A 13,449-nucleotide genomic window follows, 5' to 3' on the forward strand; every position below is an offset into this window, starting at 1 on the left:
GAACATTTGTTCAGCGGGTGTGGCCACTTGTGCATGTGCGTTCAATTAACATTTCCAACTTATTAGATAGTGCTCTCTGTTGTCCATATAAATGACTAGGAATGTTTTCTATTGGCAGTCAAACCCATTGTTGTCTACATTTACCAAACTGCTAGCCAAAAATAATACTCCCTGAACTGCGTTTTCTGAACTCTTGAACTTTTGTGCTTTTATCCCATTCATGTCCTTTTCCAAAGATTTTTTTTTTCAAAAAAATCATCCTCGCCCTTCGTAGCTAAAGGCTGGGGAAAATTTACTGATCAGCACTTGTACTACGGGAAGTATCTGCAATGTGGGCTGTCTCTGGGAGTGGATACACTGAACACCACAGAGGGACCCGAGCACTTCCTCAGTAAGGGTAGAGTTCCCTCAGAACGTTCCTTTCCTGAAGGCACTGACCCTTTGTCAAAATGTTTTACAACTGCCGAGAATCCAGCCAGGGAACCATTTAAAAGAATGGAAGTGATCTGCCTGTGGACCATGCTGATCACGATCTTGTGTCTCCCAGATGATACAAAGATATGTAGAGGGACAAATAGTATTGAGGTAGCGGGGGTGGGGTGCTGCAGAAGGACTTGGACCGGTTAGGAGAGCGGGCAAAGAAATGGCAGATGGAATACAATGTGGATATGCACTTTGGATGGAGGAATGGAGTCAGAATTTTCTAAATGGGGGAAATGTTTAGGAAATCAGAAGCAGAAAAGGACTCGGGCGTCCTTGTTCAAGATTCTCTTAAGGTTAACTTGCAAGTTCAGCTGGCAGTTAGGCAGGCAAATGCAGTGTTAGCATTCATGTCGAGAGGGCTAGAATACAAGAGCCGGGATGTACTTTTGAGGCCGTAAAAGCTCTGGTCAGGCCCCATTTGGAGTAGAGTGAGTAGTTTTGGGCCCCATATCGAAGGAAGGATGTGCTGGCCTTGGAAAGAGTCAGGAGGAGGTTCACAAGAATGATCCCTGGAATGAAGAACTTGTCATATGTGAAATAGTTGTGGACTCTGGGTCTGTACTCATTTGGAGTTTAGAAGGACGATGGGGAGATTTTATTGAAATTTACAGGGTACTGCGAAGCCTGGGTAGATTGGATGTGGAGAGGATGTTTCCACTAATAGGAAAAACTGGAACCAGACGACACAACCTCTGGCTAAAGGAACGATCCTTTAAAACAGGAATTTCTTCAGCTAGGGAATGGCGCATCTGTGGAAATCTTTGCTGCAGAAGGTGTGGAGGCCAGGTCATTGAGTGTCTTTGAGGTAGAGATAGATAAATTCTTGATTCTTGACTTCCGGGGAAGTGCCGGAAGATTGGAAAACGGCTAATGTTACGCCGTTGTTTAAGAAGGGTAGCAGGCAAAAAGCAGGCAAAATAGGCCGGTTAGTTTAACGTCTGTTGTAGGTAAAATGCTCGAGTCCGTAATCAAGGAGAAAATAACGAGGCATCTTGAGGAGAATTGTTTGATAGAGCAGACGCAGCACGGTTTCGTTAAGGGGAAGTTGTGTCTGACGAATTTATTGGAGTTCTGAGGATGTGTCTAGGGCAGTGGATAGAGAGCCGGTGGATGTGGTGTTTCTTGATTTTCAGAAGGCGTTTGATAAGGTGCCACACAAGAGGTTGTTACAGAAGGTTAGGGGGCATGGAGTTGGGGGTAGGGTGTTAGCGTGGATAGGGGATTGGCTGTCAAATAGGAGGCAGAGAGTGGGGGTCAATGGGTTCTATTCGGATTGGCGGTTGGTGACTAGTGGAGTGCCCCAGGGATCGGTGCTGGGGCCTCAGCTATTTACCATTTATATAGATGATCTGAAGGAGGGAGCCAAGTGTATGGTGTCGAAATTTGCTGATGAAACCAAGATTGGTGGAACGGCAAATTGTGCGGAGGGTGTGGAAAGTCTGCAGAGGGATCTAGATAGGCTGGGCGAATGGGCCAGGAACAGGCAAATGGAATTTAATGTTGACAAGTGTGACGTTGTCCACTTTGGTAGAAATAATGGTAGGAAGGACTATTACTTACGTGGCAAAAAACTGCAGCATGCGACGGTGCAGAGGGACCTCGGGGTCCTTGTGCATGAGTCGCAAAAACCCAGCCTGCAGGTGCAGCAGGTGGTCAGGAAGGCGAATGGGATGCTGGCCTTCATAGCGAGGGGGATTGAATATAAAAGTAGGGAGGTCTTGCTGCAACTGTACAGGGCACTGGTGAGGCTGCAGCTGGAGTACTGTGTGCAGTTTTGGTCGCCGCACTTATGCAAGGATATTTTGGCCTTGGAGGGAGTGCAGAGGAGGTTTACTAGGCTGATACCAGAGTTGAGGGGGTTGAACTATGAGGAGAGGCTGAATAAACTAGGCTTGTACTTGTTAGAGTTTAGGAGAATGAGGGGAGATCTCATTGAGACGTATAAGATGATGAATGGGATGGATAGCATAGAGGTGGAGAGGCTCTTCCTGCTCAAAGGACAGTAGAACTAGAGGGCACAGCCTCAAGATAAAGGGGGGGCAGTTTAGAACGGAGTTGAAGAGGAACTTCTTCACTCAAAGGGTGGTGAATCTCTGGAATTCTCTGCCCGTTGAAGTGGTGGAGGCTGCCTCGCTAAATATATTTAAGTCAAGGGTAGATAAGCAAGGGGATTAAGGGTTATGGGGAGAGGGCGGGAAAGTGGAACTGAGCCATGACAGATCAGCCATGACCTCATTGAATGGCGGGGCAGGCTCGAGGGGCTAGATGGCCTACTCCTGCTCCTATTTCTTATGATTAATAAGGGGATCAGGGATTATGGGAAAAAGGCAGGAGAATGGGGAAGAGAAAAATATCAGCCACGATTGAATGATGGAGCAGACTCAGTGGGCCAATTGACCTAATTTTGCTGTTATGTCTTATGGTCTTAAAATGTCTGGGCAGACACTCAAACATTTGTGAAGTTTAACTCTTATTATACTGTATGAAATATGTTGCCATCAACTGTTTTATTAATTGTCCATGAATAGCATTGGAAAGGGTAACATTTACTTCCCATCCCTAATTGCCTTTTCAGATACAGCAGTAAGCCACACAGCCTTGAACTTCTGCAGTCTATATGTTGCAGGTACACCAAAGAACAAAGAACAACACAGCACGGGAAACAGGCCCTTCGGCCCAACGAGCCCGCGCCGCCGTCCCACTGTCTCAGTGACCTATTCATGATTTTAGTCTACACCTAACGTGCGAGGATCAGGGAGGTCCAATTTAGGGACAATTTAGTACCCAATCAATCAGCCTAAAAGCACATCTTTGGGGGATGTGGGAGGAAACCGGAGCACCCGGAGGAAACCCACACAACCACGGGGAGAACGTGCAAACTCCCACAGATACAGGCCCAAATCCATGTGTCCGCACAGCAACAGAGATAGTCTCTGAGCTGTCATGTTGCCCTCGAGATGGTCCAGTTTAAGCGCACTAACGACATGAAGCAATAGGCAACTCCCAAAGCAACGTCCAAGAGCAGCCCACTGCAACCTGCCGCATGCATGCCCCTTGCTGGACTAAACCACTGTTAGGAGTAGAGCCCAATAATTTGACCCAGGGCAGAAGAGTCAGTTACTAGCGGGCGCAGGTTTAAGGTGCGAGGGGCAACGTTTAAGGGAGATGTACAGGGCAGAGTTTTTTTTAAAAGAGGGTGGTAAGTGCCTGGAACTCCCTGCCAGGGGAGGTGGTGGAAGCAGATACAATAGTGACTTTTAAGAAGTGTCTTGAAAAATAAATCAATAGATGGGAATAGATGGTGCCTGGAAGAGTAGGGGTTTTAGTTCAGTTGGGCAGCATGATCAGTGCGATCTTGGAGGGCCGAAGGGCCTGTTCTTGTGCTGTAATGTTCTTTGTTCATTGATGTATTTCTAAGTCATTGCCCATTGCCCTTGTTCTCCTAGCCAGTTGAATTTGCAGATATTGAAGGAGGCTTGCCAAATTGCTGCAGAGCATCTTGTAGCACTGGTGATGTCTGCATATTGTAAATTAATTTAAAATGTATCGGACCCTGCTGTACGATCTACCCGTCCCTCCCCCGATCCCTTGTGCACATTTTAAGAAACTGACTTCTGCGGAAGCCATGCATCAGCTGTGAGAGACGGGAGTCAAATTCACTGCAAAAAATGCATGAAAATCCTGCTCGGTTATGAATATTTCTGATTAGCTCTTGTCCTGTTGTATCTTGGTATAGGCTATTATATCTTCATTTTATTCCATTTCCAGCCCGTATGTAAATAACTCATGCTTTGTTATGATAGTATGAATATAGGTACTTCTGTGAGTAATGTATTGTCTGAGGAATTCTGCGAAATCCATCCCTGCTGGGGGACTACTATGCTTTGTGTGTGTTTGTCTCGAAATTATTAGATTTTGCAGTAGACGTGGAGTATGAAAGCAGGCATGGATGACAGGAAACACCAAACAAAGAATATATCAAGGCCTTTTTTTAAAAAAAAATCATTGTGTGTCTGAATTCCTAAGTCTTTTTTTTTGCTTTTTTTCTAGCCCTATAAAGTTTTATCATTTAATGTATATTTCCTTTTCACCAAAACTTTCCTACGAAAGCAAAATACTTGAGGTGCTGGAAACTCATTAGGAAAGCCCTTTCATAGAACCTCTACAGTACAGAAGGAAGCCATTGGGCCCATCGAGTCTGTACAGACCTCAGTCCCAGCCCAGCTCTATTCCCGCAACCCCACGCATTTCCCAAGTTAATCCTCCTGACACTAGGATCATTTTATCATGGCAGATCAATCTAACCCGTATAACTTTTTTGGGCTGTGGGAGGAAACCGGGGCACCCGGAGGAAACCCACGCAAACACGAGGAGAACGTGCAAACTCCACCCAGACAGTGACCCGAGGTTGGAATTGAACCTGGGTCCCTGGCGCTGTGAGGCAGCAATGCTAACCACTGTGCCACCATGCTGCCCCAATGTCCCATTGTTAGTGATCCATGTCGGGGAGGGGTTGGGGGAGCAAGCCACCGACTTCCAATTTTGGAGCCGGGGTGGGGGGAAGGGGGAGGGTGCCCCAAAATGGTGCCTGAGAGCTTTGCAGCCAGATTCACTAGCACCAAATTTTCAATCCTCTCTGGCAGCGGGAATGGCCAGAGAATATCGGACATAGTTTTATGTGTGGTGGGGGGGGGGGCGGGGGGCGGATATTCTATCCCTTGTGTGGAAAAAAACTGAGGTAACGTTTCAGGTGGTGGTCTCTTGGAGCTGCCTGCTCCAAGTTACATTGTGCTCTTTTATTCAACCTCCCAACGTGTCTCCCACAGCTGCATCTGGTACTCTGAACTGTTAGCTGCATTGTTTGTTGTTATCTGTGAATTTGAATATGTTCCATACCTGACTGAAAATTATGTGGGGCACATTGTGTCTGTCTGTTCTTTCACTTTCCCGCAACTAGTGACACACAAGGCAGGCTTTCATCTGTTTCCGTTTGTGAGTTATTTTTCCCAGTCACCAGAAGGGTGCTCTCTGCATCAAGTGTGAATAACCGGGAGAGTCTCCTGCTCTTTCTGCCAGCCATTGGTGTGTGTTGAAAAGATTTTGCAGTTTGACGCTCCATCTGTAAGCAACATTACAAACACATCTTCCTTGGCCATCCAAGTGCTAGGGTGGGAATCATTCTGTGTGGAGTTTGCACATTCTCCTCGTGTCTGTGTGGGTTTTCTCCAGGTGCTCCGGTTTTCTTCCACAGTCCAAAGAAGTGCGGGTTAGGTTGATTGGCCATGCTAAAATTACTCCTTAGTGTCCTGGGATGTGTAGGTTAGAGGGGTTAGGGGGTAAATATGTAGGGATATGGGGATAGGGCCTGGGTGGGATTGTGGTTGGTGCAGACTCGATGGGCCAAAGGGCCTATTTTCTGCACTGTAGCGTTCTATGTTCTATGGAGCTTCCTGCTCAGAGGTAGGGACGCCACCCATTGTACTGCAAGACCTGTGCCCAGAAGTACCGCCCCTAATATAAAATCATTAGTGACTGTCTGCATCTACAAACTCTCTACTTCCCTTAGCGCATGCTCTCTTGCACTTGCCCTTCCTTAAATCAGATCATCTCACCTGTAACAATCTCCTTCGTGTGGTTCAGTGTGGAAAATTGATTGTTACTCCAGTGAAGTTATGTGGAATATTTAAACAACATAAAAAGTGGCAAGTGGTTAGCACTGCTGCCTCACAGTGCCAGGCACCCAGGTTTGATTCCTGGTTTGCGTCACTATATCTGTGCGGAGTTTGCGCATTATCCCCATGTCAGCATGGGTGTTCTCCGGGTGCTCTGGTTTCCTCCCACAGTCTGAAGGACGTGCTGGTTGGATGCATTGACCATGCTAAATTCTCCTTCAGTCTACCTGAACAGGCACCAGAGAGTGGTGACCAGGAGATTTTCACATAACTTCATAGCAATGTTAATGTTAGCCTACTTATGACTAATACATAAATGTTACATTACTTAAAAGTGCAACATGTGTTGCAATCTTACACATGCATACGTTCTCCTGTCAACTTTTATCAAAGCCTGACATATGATGGATACGGACACCCCACCCATTATTAGATATAAGCAATTAAAATTCTGGTCTAGTCAGTGATGTCCATATCCTGTGAAAGAATAAAACAAAAACATCTCCATTGTACAACCACCACCACAGAATTTCTTCCTGGTAACATTGACTTGGAGGGGATTGTTGACAAGGGCACAAGGAACTCTCCCCTTAAATGTTTCCCTGAGCGGTCTCACCTGGCAAGTTTAAATGCAGTTTAATATCTCATTGACATTAGGCATTATAAAAAGCAATACAATATCTTGGAACCACCTGGCACAATATCAAACCCTGGAATAGGACTTGAATCCATACTGAGAGTGTACCAATAGGTGAAATTGATGCAAATTGCAAGCAGGCTTCCTTTGTTCGGATTTATTTTTCTGGGGGGTGGTGGTGGTGGGGGGAGATGATGCTGGGAGTCAGGCAATGGGTGTGCAGTGGCGAGCACAGATGCCTCACAGCGCCAGGAACCCAGGTTCAATTCCGGCTTCGTGTTACTATTTGTGTGGAGTTTGTACCTTCTCCACATGTCTGCGTGGGTTTCCTCCCATGCTCCAAAGATGTGCAGATTAGGTAGCTGGCCATGATAAATTATCCCTTAGTGTCCAAAGATATGTGGGTTAAGGGAATTGATGTGGAGATGCTGGCATTGGACTGGGGTAAACACAGTAAGAAGTCTGACAACACCAGGTTTAAGTCCAACCAATTTATTTGATAGTAAACTTGCAAGTCTGAGGCCAGAACTCTCCATTCGCCTGACGAAGGGGCAAACCCCAAAAGCTTGCGCGTTTACTGTCAAATAAATCGGTTGGACTTAAACCTGGTGTTGTCAGACTTCTTACTGGGTTAAGGGAATTAGCAGGGTAAATGCATGAGGTTACGGGGATAGGGTTGTAGGGGTGGGCCTGGGTAAGATGCTCTGTCAGAGAGTCAGTGCAGACCTGATGAGCTGAATGGAGTTCTTGTGCATCGTAAGTATCCTATAATCTTCTGAAGTTTCCAATAATGATATTTGAGTGAACTGATTCTCTGGTTTTCTTTATTGCAGCGAGTCCTGCTTCAGCAGACGTGCCTGACAGTAACAGTGACAAAATAGATTCTGCACTCATTGGAGGTAAGGTGTTTGTCTTCAAAGTTCATTAGCCAACAAGAAGACAACTTGTTTTAAGGCAAATAGATCCGCGATGATACTCTGAGCGACTGTGTGCATTATTATGGTTTCCAGTGCCACGTTGTGGATATCCTGGGGGAAATTGATTTGGATGATGCCATGAAATGAGCAAAGAGGGGCGATTTACACAAACTGTGAACATTTTCAATTGTGTTCCAAGGGAAATCTTGCTGAGGCATCTGTGGGGTTGAGCCCTCATGGAGTGCTCCCAAGTACAAGAACCTCATCCCAAGTGGCTTTATGAGCAGGACCTGATTTGGGAGGTTGGGTTAGCTCAGCTGGCTGCACAGCTGGTCTGTGGTACAGAGAAACACCAACAGTGTGGGTTCAATTCCTGCACCAGCTGAGGTTATACATGAAGGCCCCGTGCTTGAGGTATGGCAATCCTCAGGTTAAATCACCCCCTCAAAGGGAACAGCAACCTGTGGTCATCTGGGACTATGGCAAAATTAACTTGTCATCCATGATGTTCGAGCACATCATATTCTGCTGGCCACAGTGTAACCAGGAAAAGGTCAGCTGGTTCAGCCTGCTTATAGAATCATAGAATCCCTATAGTGCAGAAGGAGGCCATTCGGCCCATTGAGTCTATACTGATCACCATCCCACCCAGTCCCTATCCCTATCCCTATCCTCATGTATTTAATTCCACTGACACTAAGCGGCAATTTAGCATGGTCAATCAACCTATTTGGACTGTGGGAGGAAAACGGAGCACTCGGGGAAACCCACACAGACATGAGGAGAATGTGCAAACTCCACACCGACAGTGACCCAAGCTGGGAATCAAACCCAGGCCCCTGATGCTCTGAGTTGGCAGTGATAACCACTGTGCCACCATGCCATCTTAACCAACTACCATTCATGCTGCACATTCCATGACCACACCCACACCCACCTTCCCCACCTCCACCATCACTCCTGCCTGGGACTGGAAATATCCTTTTTAATCCCTGAAGCTTAAGCTCCAGCAAATGAAGCCTGAACTCCAGATGCCCACTTTATTCTGTACATTGTGAGCACAACCTGGAACTCATCCACCTGAAATATGATTATGATGAGTGCCACGTATAATATCTAACCTCAGACCTCACGTCGGGAAAGGAGGCTGAGAATTAGTGCTACCTTCCAGTATGAACTAATGTCTTGAGGGAGTGATGAAGCTAATTCTGTCTATGTGAGTGAGAAGAGAATACTGAAACCATTCTTAGTATTTTTGTTTACGATTTAAAATCGTAAGAAAATCGCCTCACTACAGGAAGGATGTGGCAGCTATTGAGAGAGTGCAGAAGAGATTGACAAGGATGTTGCCTGGATTGGGAGGCACGCCTTAGGTTGAGGGAGCTAGGTCTCTTCTCCCTGGCGAGACGAAGGTTGAGGGGCGACCTGATAGAGGTTTATAAAATGTTGAGAGGAATAGATAGGGTGGATTCTCGGAGGGTATTTCCTAGGGCTGAAATGGTTGCTACGAGAGGACACAGGTTTAAGGTGCTGGGAAGCAAGAACAGAGGAGATGTTAGGGGTAAGTTTTTCACTCAGAGGGTGGTGAGTGAGTGGAATCGGCTGCCGTCGGTGGTGGTAGAGGTGAACTCGATGGGGTCTTTTAAAAGACTTCTGGATGAGTATATGGGATTTAATGGGATTGGGAGTTACAGATAGTTCTATGGCTTGGTAGGTATGGATGCAGTCGGCGCAACTTGTGGGCCGAAGGGCCTGTTTGTGCTGTAGTGTTTAGTGTTCTATGTTCTATGTAAAATCAGTGCAGGCTCGATGGGCCAGATGGTCTGTGACACACGCTGTTTTAAAACTGCAGTTAACATTGGTAAGAGTTGAAAATTTTATGAAAAGTGAGTCTGATTTTAAAATCTAGACTCAGAGCAGCAATAAGGAAAATTGAGGCCCATCCAGGGATCATGTAGGGTAACTTTTTTTTAGCTTTTTCTTTCTCTGTGTTACTAAAAGATAAGGTTGGAGCTTATCTAAGCCACGTTCTGAGGGCAAGACTAAACATTGATAATGACCTGATAAAACTTTCTGAGAAATTAAAGGAGACAAATGAACGCCTTGAAGAGATGGAGAAAACAGTTGTTTACTAAGAGGGGTTGTTTATGAGAAGGGTGTGGAGGAGAATGGCCCAAGTGCAGGTCAGTGGGACTAGGCAAAAAATGGTTTGGCACAGACAAAAAGGGCCTGTTTCTGAGTTGCAATTTTCTATGGTTCTATAGGCAGCAGAATGATTTCTGTATTCCTTAGCGGAATTTCAATGATTTTGAGTTTGAAGAATGACCAAGATAATGGGGGGAGTCAATAATTAGGGGTCATATTTTGAGGATATTTTGGCATGAGGAGAAATTTCTTCAGCCAGAGAGTGGTGAATGTACGGAATTCGCCACCACAGAATGTAGTTAAAGCCAAATGTTGTGTGATTTCGAGAATAAATTCGATATAACTCTTGGAGATCAAGGGATATGGGGAAACGGGGGGGATCAGGATATTGAATTTGATCAGCCATGATCATATTTGATTTATTATTGTCACATGTATTAGAATATAGTGAAAAGTATTCCTTCTTGCACGCTATACATACAAAGCATACTGTTCATAGAGAAGGAAAGGGGAGAGTGCAAAATGTAGCGTTACAGTCATAGTTGGGGTGTAGAGAAAGATCAACTTAGTGCAAAGTCAGCTCATTCAAAAGTCTGATGGCAGTAGGGAAGAAGCTGTTCTTGAGTTGGTTAGTACTTCTGTATCTTTTTCCCGATGGAAGGAGGTGGAAGAGGGTATGCCCAGGGTGCATGGGGTCCTTAATTATGCTGGCTGCTCTTCTGAGGCAGCAGGAAATGTAGATAGAGTTAATGGATGGGAGGCTGGTTTGCGTGATGGACTGATTCACTATATTGAATGGTGGTGCAGTCTCGAAGGGCCGAATGGCCTGCTCCTGATTGTAATTTCTAGGTCTCTATTAGGACATGAGAGAACAATGGCTCTGAACACAAGAGTGATCTCACTGAGGGGGAGGTATTGAGTAGAGGCAGCCAGTTAGGCAAGAATTCAATGGTATAGCTCTGGCTTTATAAATCATCAGAGCAATGCAGTTACAGAATTGAATTTACAGCCTTGGGTTATCCACCAGCTGGATGTTCGGTGCAAAGCCCAACAACTTCAAGTCTCCAGCTGTTTCGTTGCAGAGTCAGGAAGCAGGGTGGATGCTCCAGGCAGTGTGATGTCAGTTGATTTGTGACGAATCCAACAGTGACTTCATGCAACTTTTTAATCTCTTGGGATCGTGTCTCTTTGCTAAACTGGAACTAATACTATAAACTGAGGATTTGCAGATTCCTTCCTGGAGGAAACTATGTCCATCTGTCTGTCTCTCTCTCTCTCTCTCTCTCTCTCTCTCTCTCTCTCTCTCTCTCTCTCTCTCTGTCTCTCTCTGTCTCACTGCTATGATTTTTTAATGCTCTGTCTCATTTACCCAAATCAGTGAGACCCCAGAACTCCTGATCCACGGTAATTGGCTCTTTCAGGGCAACACAGCAGAATAAGAGTCACATGGCCATGGTAATTGGGACTTTGGAATCACTCCATGATGAGAGGCGCTCCTGGGAAAAGAGATATTTTGAGAGCTAGCTATAGCTGCATAATTCTTGTTAATAAATGCCTTTTGTGTTCATTAATGCAGTCTCAAGTGTACTTTTACACTGACATTGCCTCTGACCATAACAGGATACTCACAGGTGTTGGGCCAAAATCTGAAAAAGGGAGTATTCACCAGAATGCATCTCTTGGTGTATAGACCCATTTGACTCCTCCACAGAGGACTTCATACAATATGTTGAGCAGCTTGGGTATTATTTCCAAGGAAACAAAATAAGGGAGGAGGCAAGATGTAAAGAAATTCTTCTAAGTGTTTGTGGAACTCAGACCTATAACCTTGCGTAAAATTGTCCAACTCCTGTATAAGATATTTAGTGAAAACTGAGTGAATTAGTTATTGAAGATTGTAGAAAGAACTTGAGGGGAAGGGATGTGGTGATTGTCCCTTCAGGGCAACACAGCAGAGTAAGGATCACATAGTTTGCATGATCAATCAGTATGGAATCACCCCATGGTGAGAGAGGATCCTAAGCAAAGAAACATTTTCAGAGCTAGCTATAAACATGAGGTTGCTGTACAATTTTTATTAATAAATACCTTTTCTGTCTCTGTGAAAGTGCTTGCACATTTTTTTTTGCTCTCCATATTTTTGGCTGGCTCGCTGTCTGTTAATGGCCTAGTCAGTAAGTGCACACAAGGTGAGCTGGCCATGTGGTGGTAGACTCACCCCAGACATTTTATACCAGGGGAGAGGAGAGTGCAGGAACACTGCCTCTTTCTAACACTAAACGCTCCCCCCCCCTCCCCCCACCAAACCCCACATCTGAAAAACCTAGCCCCATCAGTTTAATTTTCACCTAACCCACCCATCAGGAAACTGACAGCAGTCAAATAATGCAGATTCTGGATGTCTGCAATCAACACTGAGTGAGTGTTTCTGAAAGCTTGTGGGTTTACTATCAAATAAAGTGGTTGGACTTTAACCTGGTGTTGTGAGACTTCTTACTGTGTTTACCCCAGTCCAACGAGGGCATCTCCACATCATATCTGCAATCAAGACAGAAAAGGTTAGGAATCATAGAATCCCAAATGTAGAAGAAGCCATTTAGTCCATCAAGTCCAAAATACATAGGATTTAAGGTTATAGATAGGCCTAGTAGGTAGGGATATGATCAGCGCAACTTGTGGGCCAAAGGGCCTGTTTGTGCTCTAGTTTTCTATGTTCTAAGTCAGCTCTCTGACAGAGTATTTTACCCAGGCCCCCATTCTATCCCTGTAACCCATCACATTTTTCCATGGTTCATCCACCTAACCTACACAACTTAAAACACGTAAGAGTCAATTTAGCATGGCCAATTCACCTAACCTTCAAATCTTTGGGTTATGGAAGGAAACAGGCAATCCATGCAGACAATGAGCAAATTCCACACTTATAATCACCAAAGGCTGGAATTGAACCCAGGTCCCAGGAGCTGAGAGGCAGCAGTGCTAACCACTGTGTCACCGTGCCACTGCTAAAATGCTCAGAAGATCTGGCAAAGCCACACAAACTGGAGAAACAGCACCTCATCTTCTGATTGGGCAATTTGCAACCTTCCAGAATGAATGTTGAGTTCAACAACTTCAGAATATGAACTCTCTCCTCCACCTTCACTCCATTCCCATTTATTTTATTTTGTTTCTGCTTTTCATCTCATTCATTTTTATTTTTCTTCCTTCTTTCTCACTTCTATTATTCCACTTCTCCATTCTTGATCTCCATCTGCACCACATCCCATACTCACCCAGCCGCCATTCAGGCCAACAGCCTTAACCGCCTGTATCTCTGTTTGTGGAACACACATTCTGGTCACTTAATGGACACTTATAACCTTTCTCAGCCACCTTCATCCTCATTTACTTTCCCTTTCGACACGTGGCACAATGGTTAGCACGGCTGCTTCACAGCTCCAGGAGCCTGGGTTCGATTCCCACCTTGGGTCACTGTCTGTATGGAGTTTGCATGTTCTCCCCATGACTGCATGTGTGTTCTCTGGATGCTCCAGTTTCCTCCCACAGTCCAAAGATTTGTAGGCAAGGTGCATTGGCCATGCTAAATTGCCCC

At 45.3% G+C, this 13,449-nt stretch overlaps 1 protein-coding gene across 1 annotated transcript in view; it reads left to right on the forward strand.

Moving 5' to 3' along the window:
* Positions 1-13,449, forward strand: part of gypc (glycophorin C (Gerbich blood group)) — a 74,545-nt gene that overhangs the window by 52,772 nt on the left and 8,324 nt on the right. Inside the window, exon 3 of the mRNA XM_080199496.1 lies at positions 7,626-7,691. Coding sequence (XP_080055622.1) covers positions 7,626-7,691 — 66 coding nt within the window. The remainder of the gene's footprint in view (positions 1-7,625; positions 7,692-13,449) is intronic.

The sequence above is a fragment of the Carcharhinus amblyrhynchos genome, chromosome 11 (assembly GCF_965287045.1).
Source record: "Carcharhinus amblyrhynchos chromosome 11, sCarAmb.v2.hapA, whole genome shotgun sequence".
NCBI lineage: Eukaryota > Metazoa > Chordata > Chondrichthyes > Carcharhiniformes > Carcharhinidae > Carcharhinus > Carcharhinus amblyrhynchos.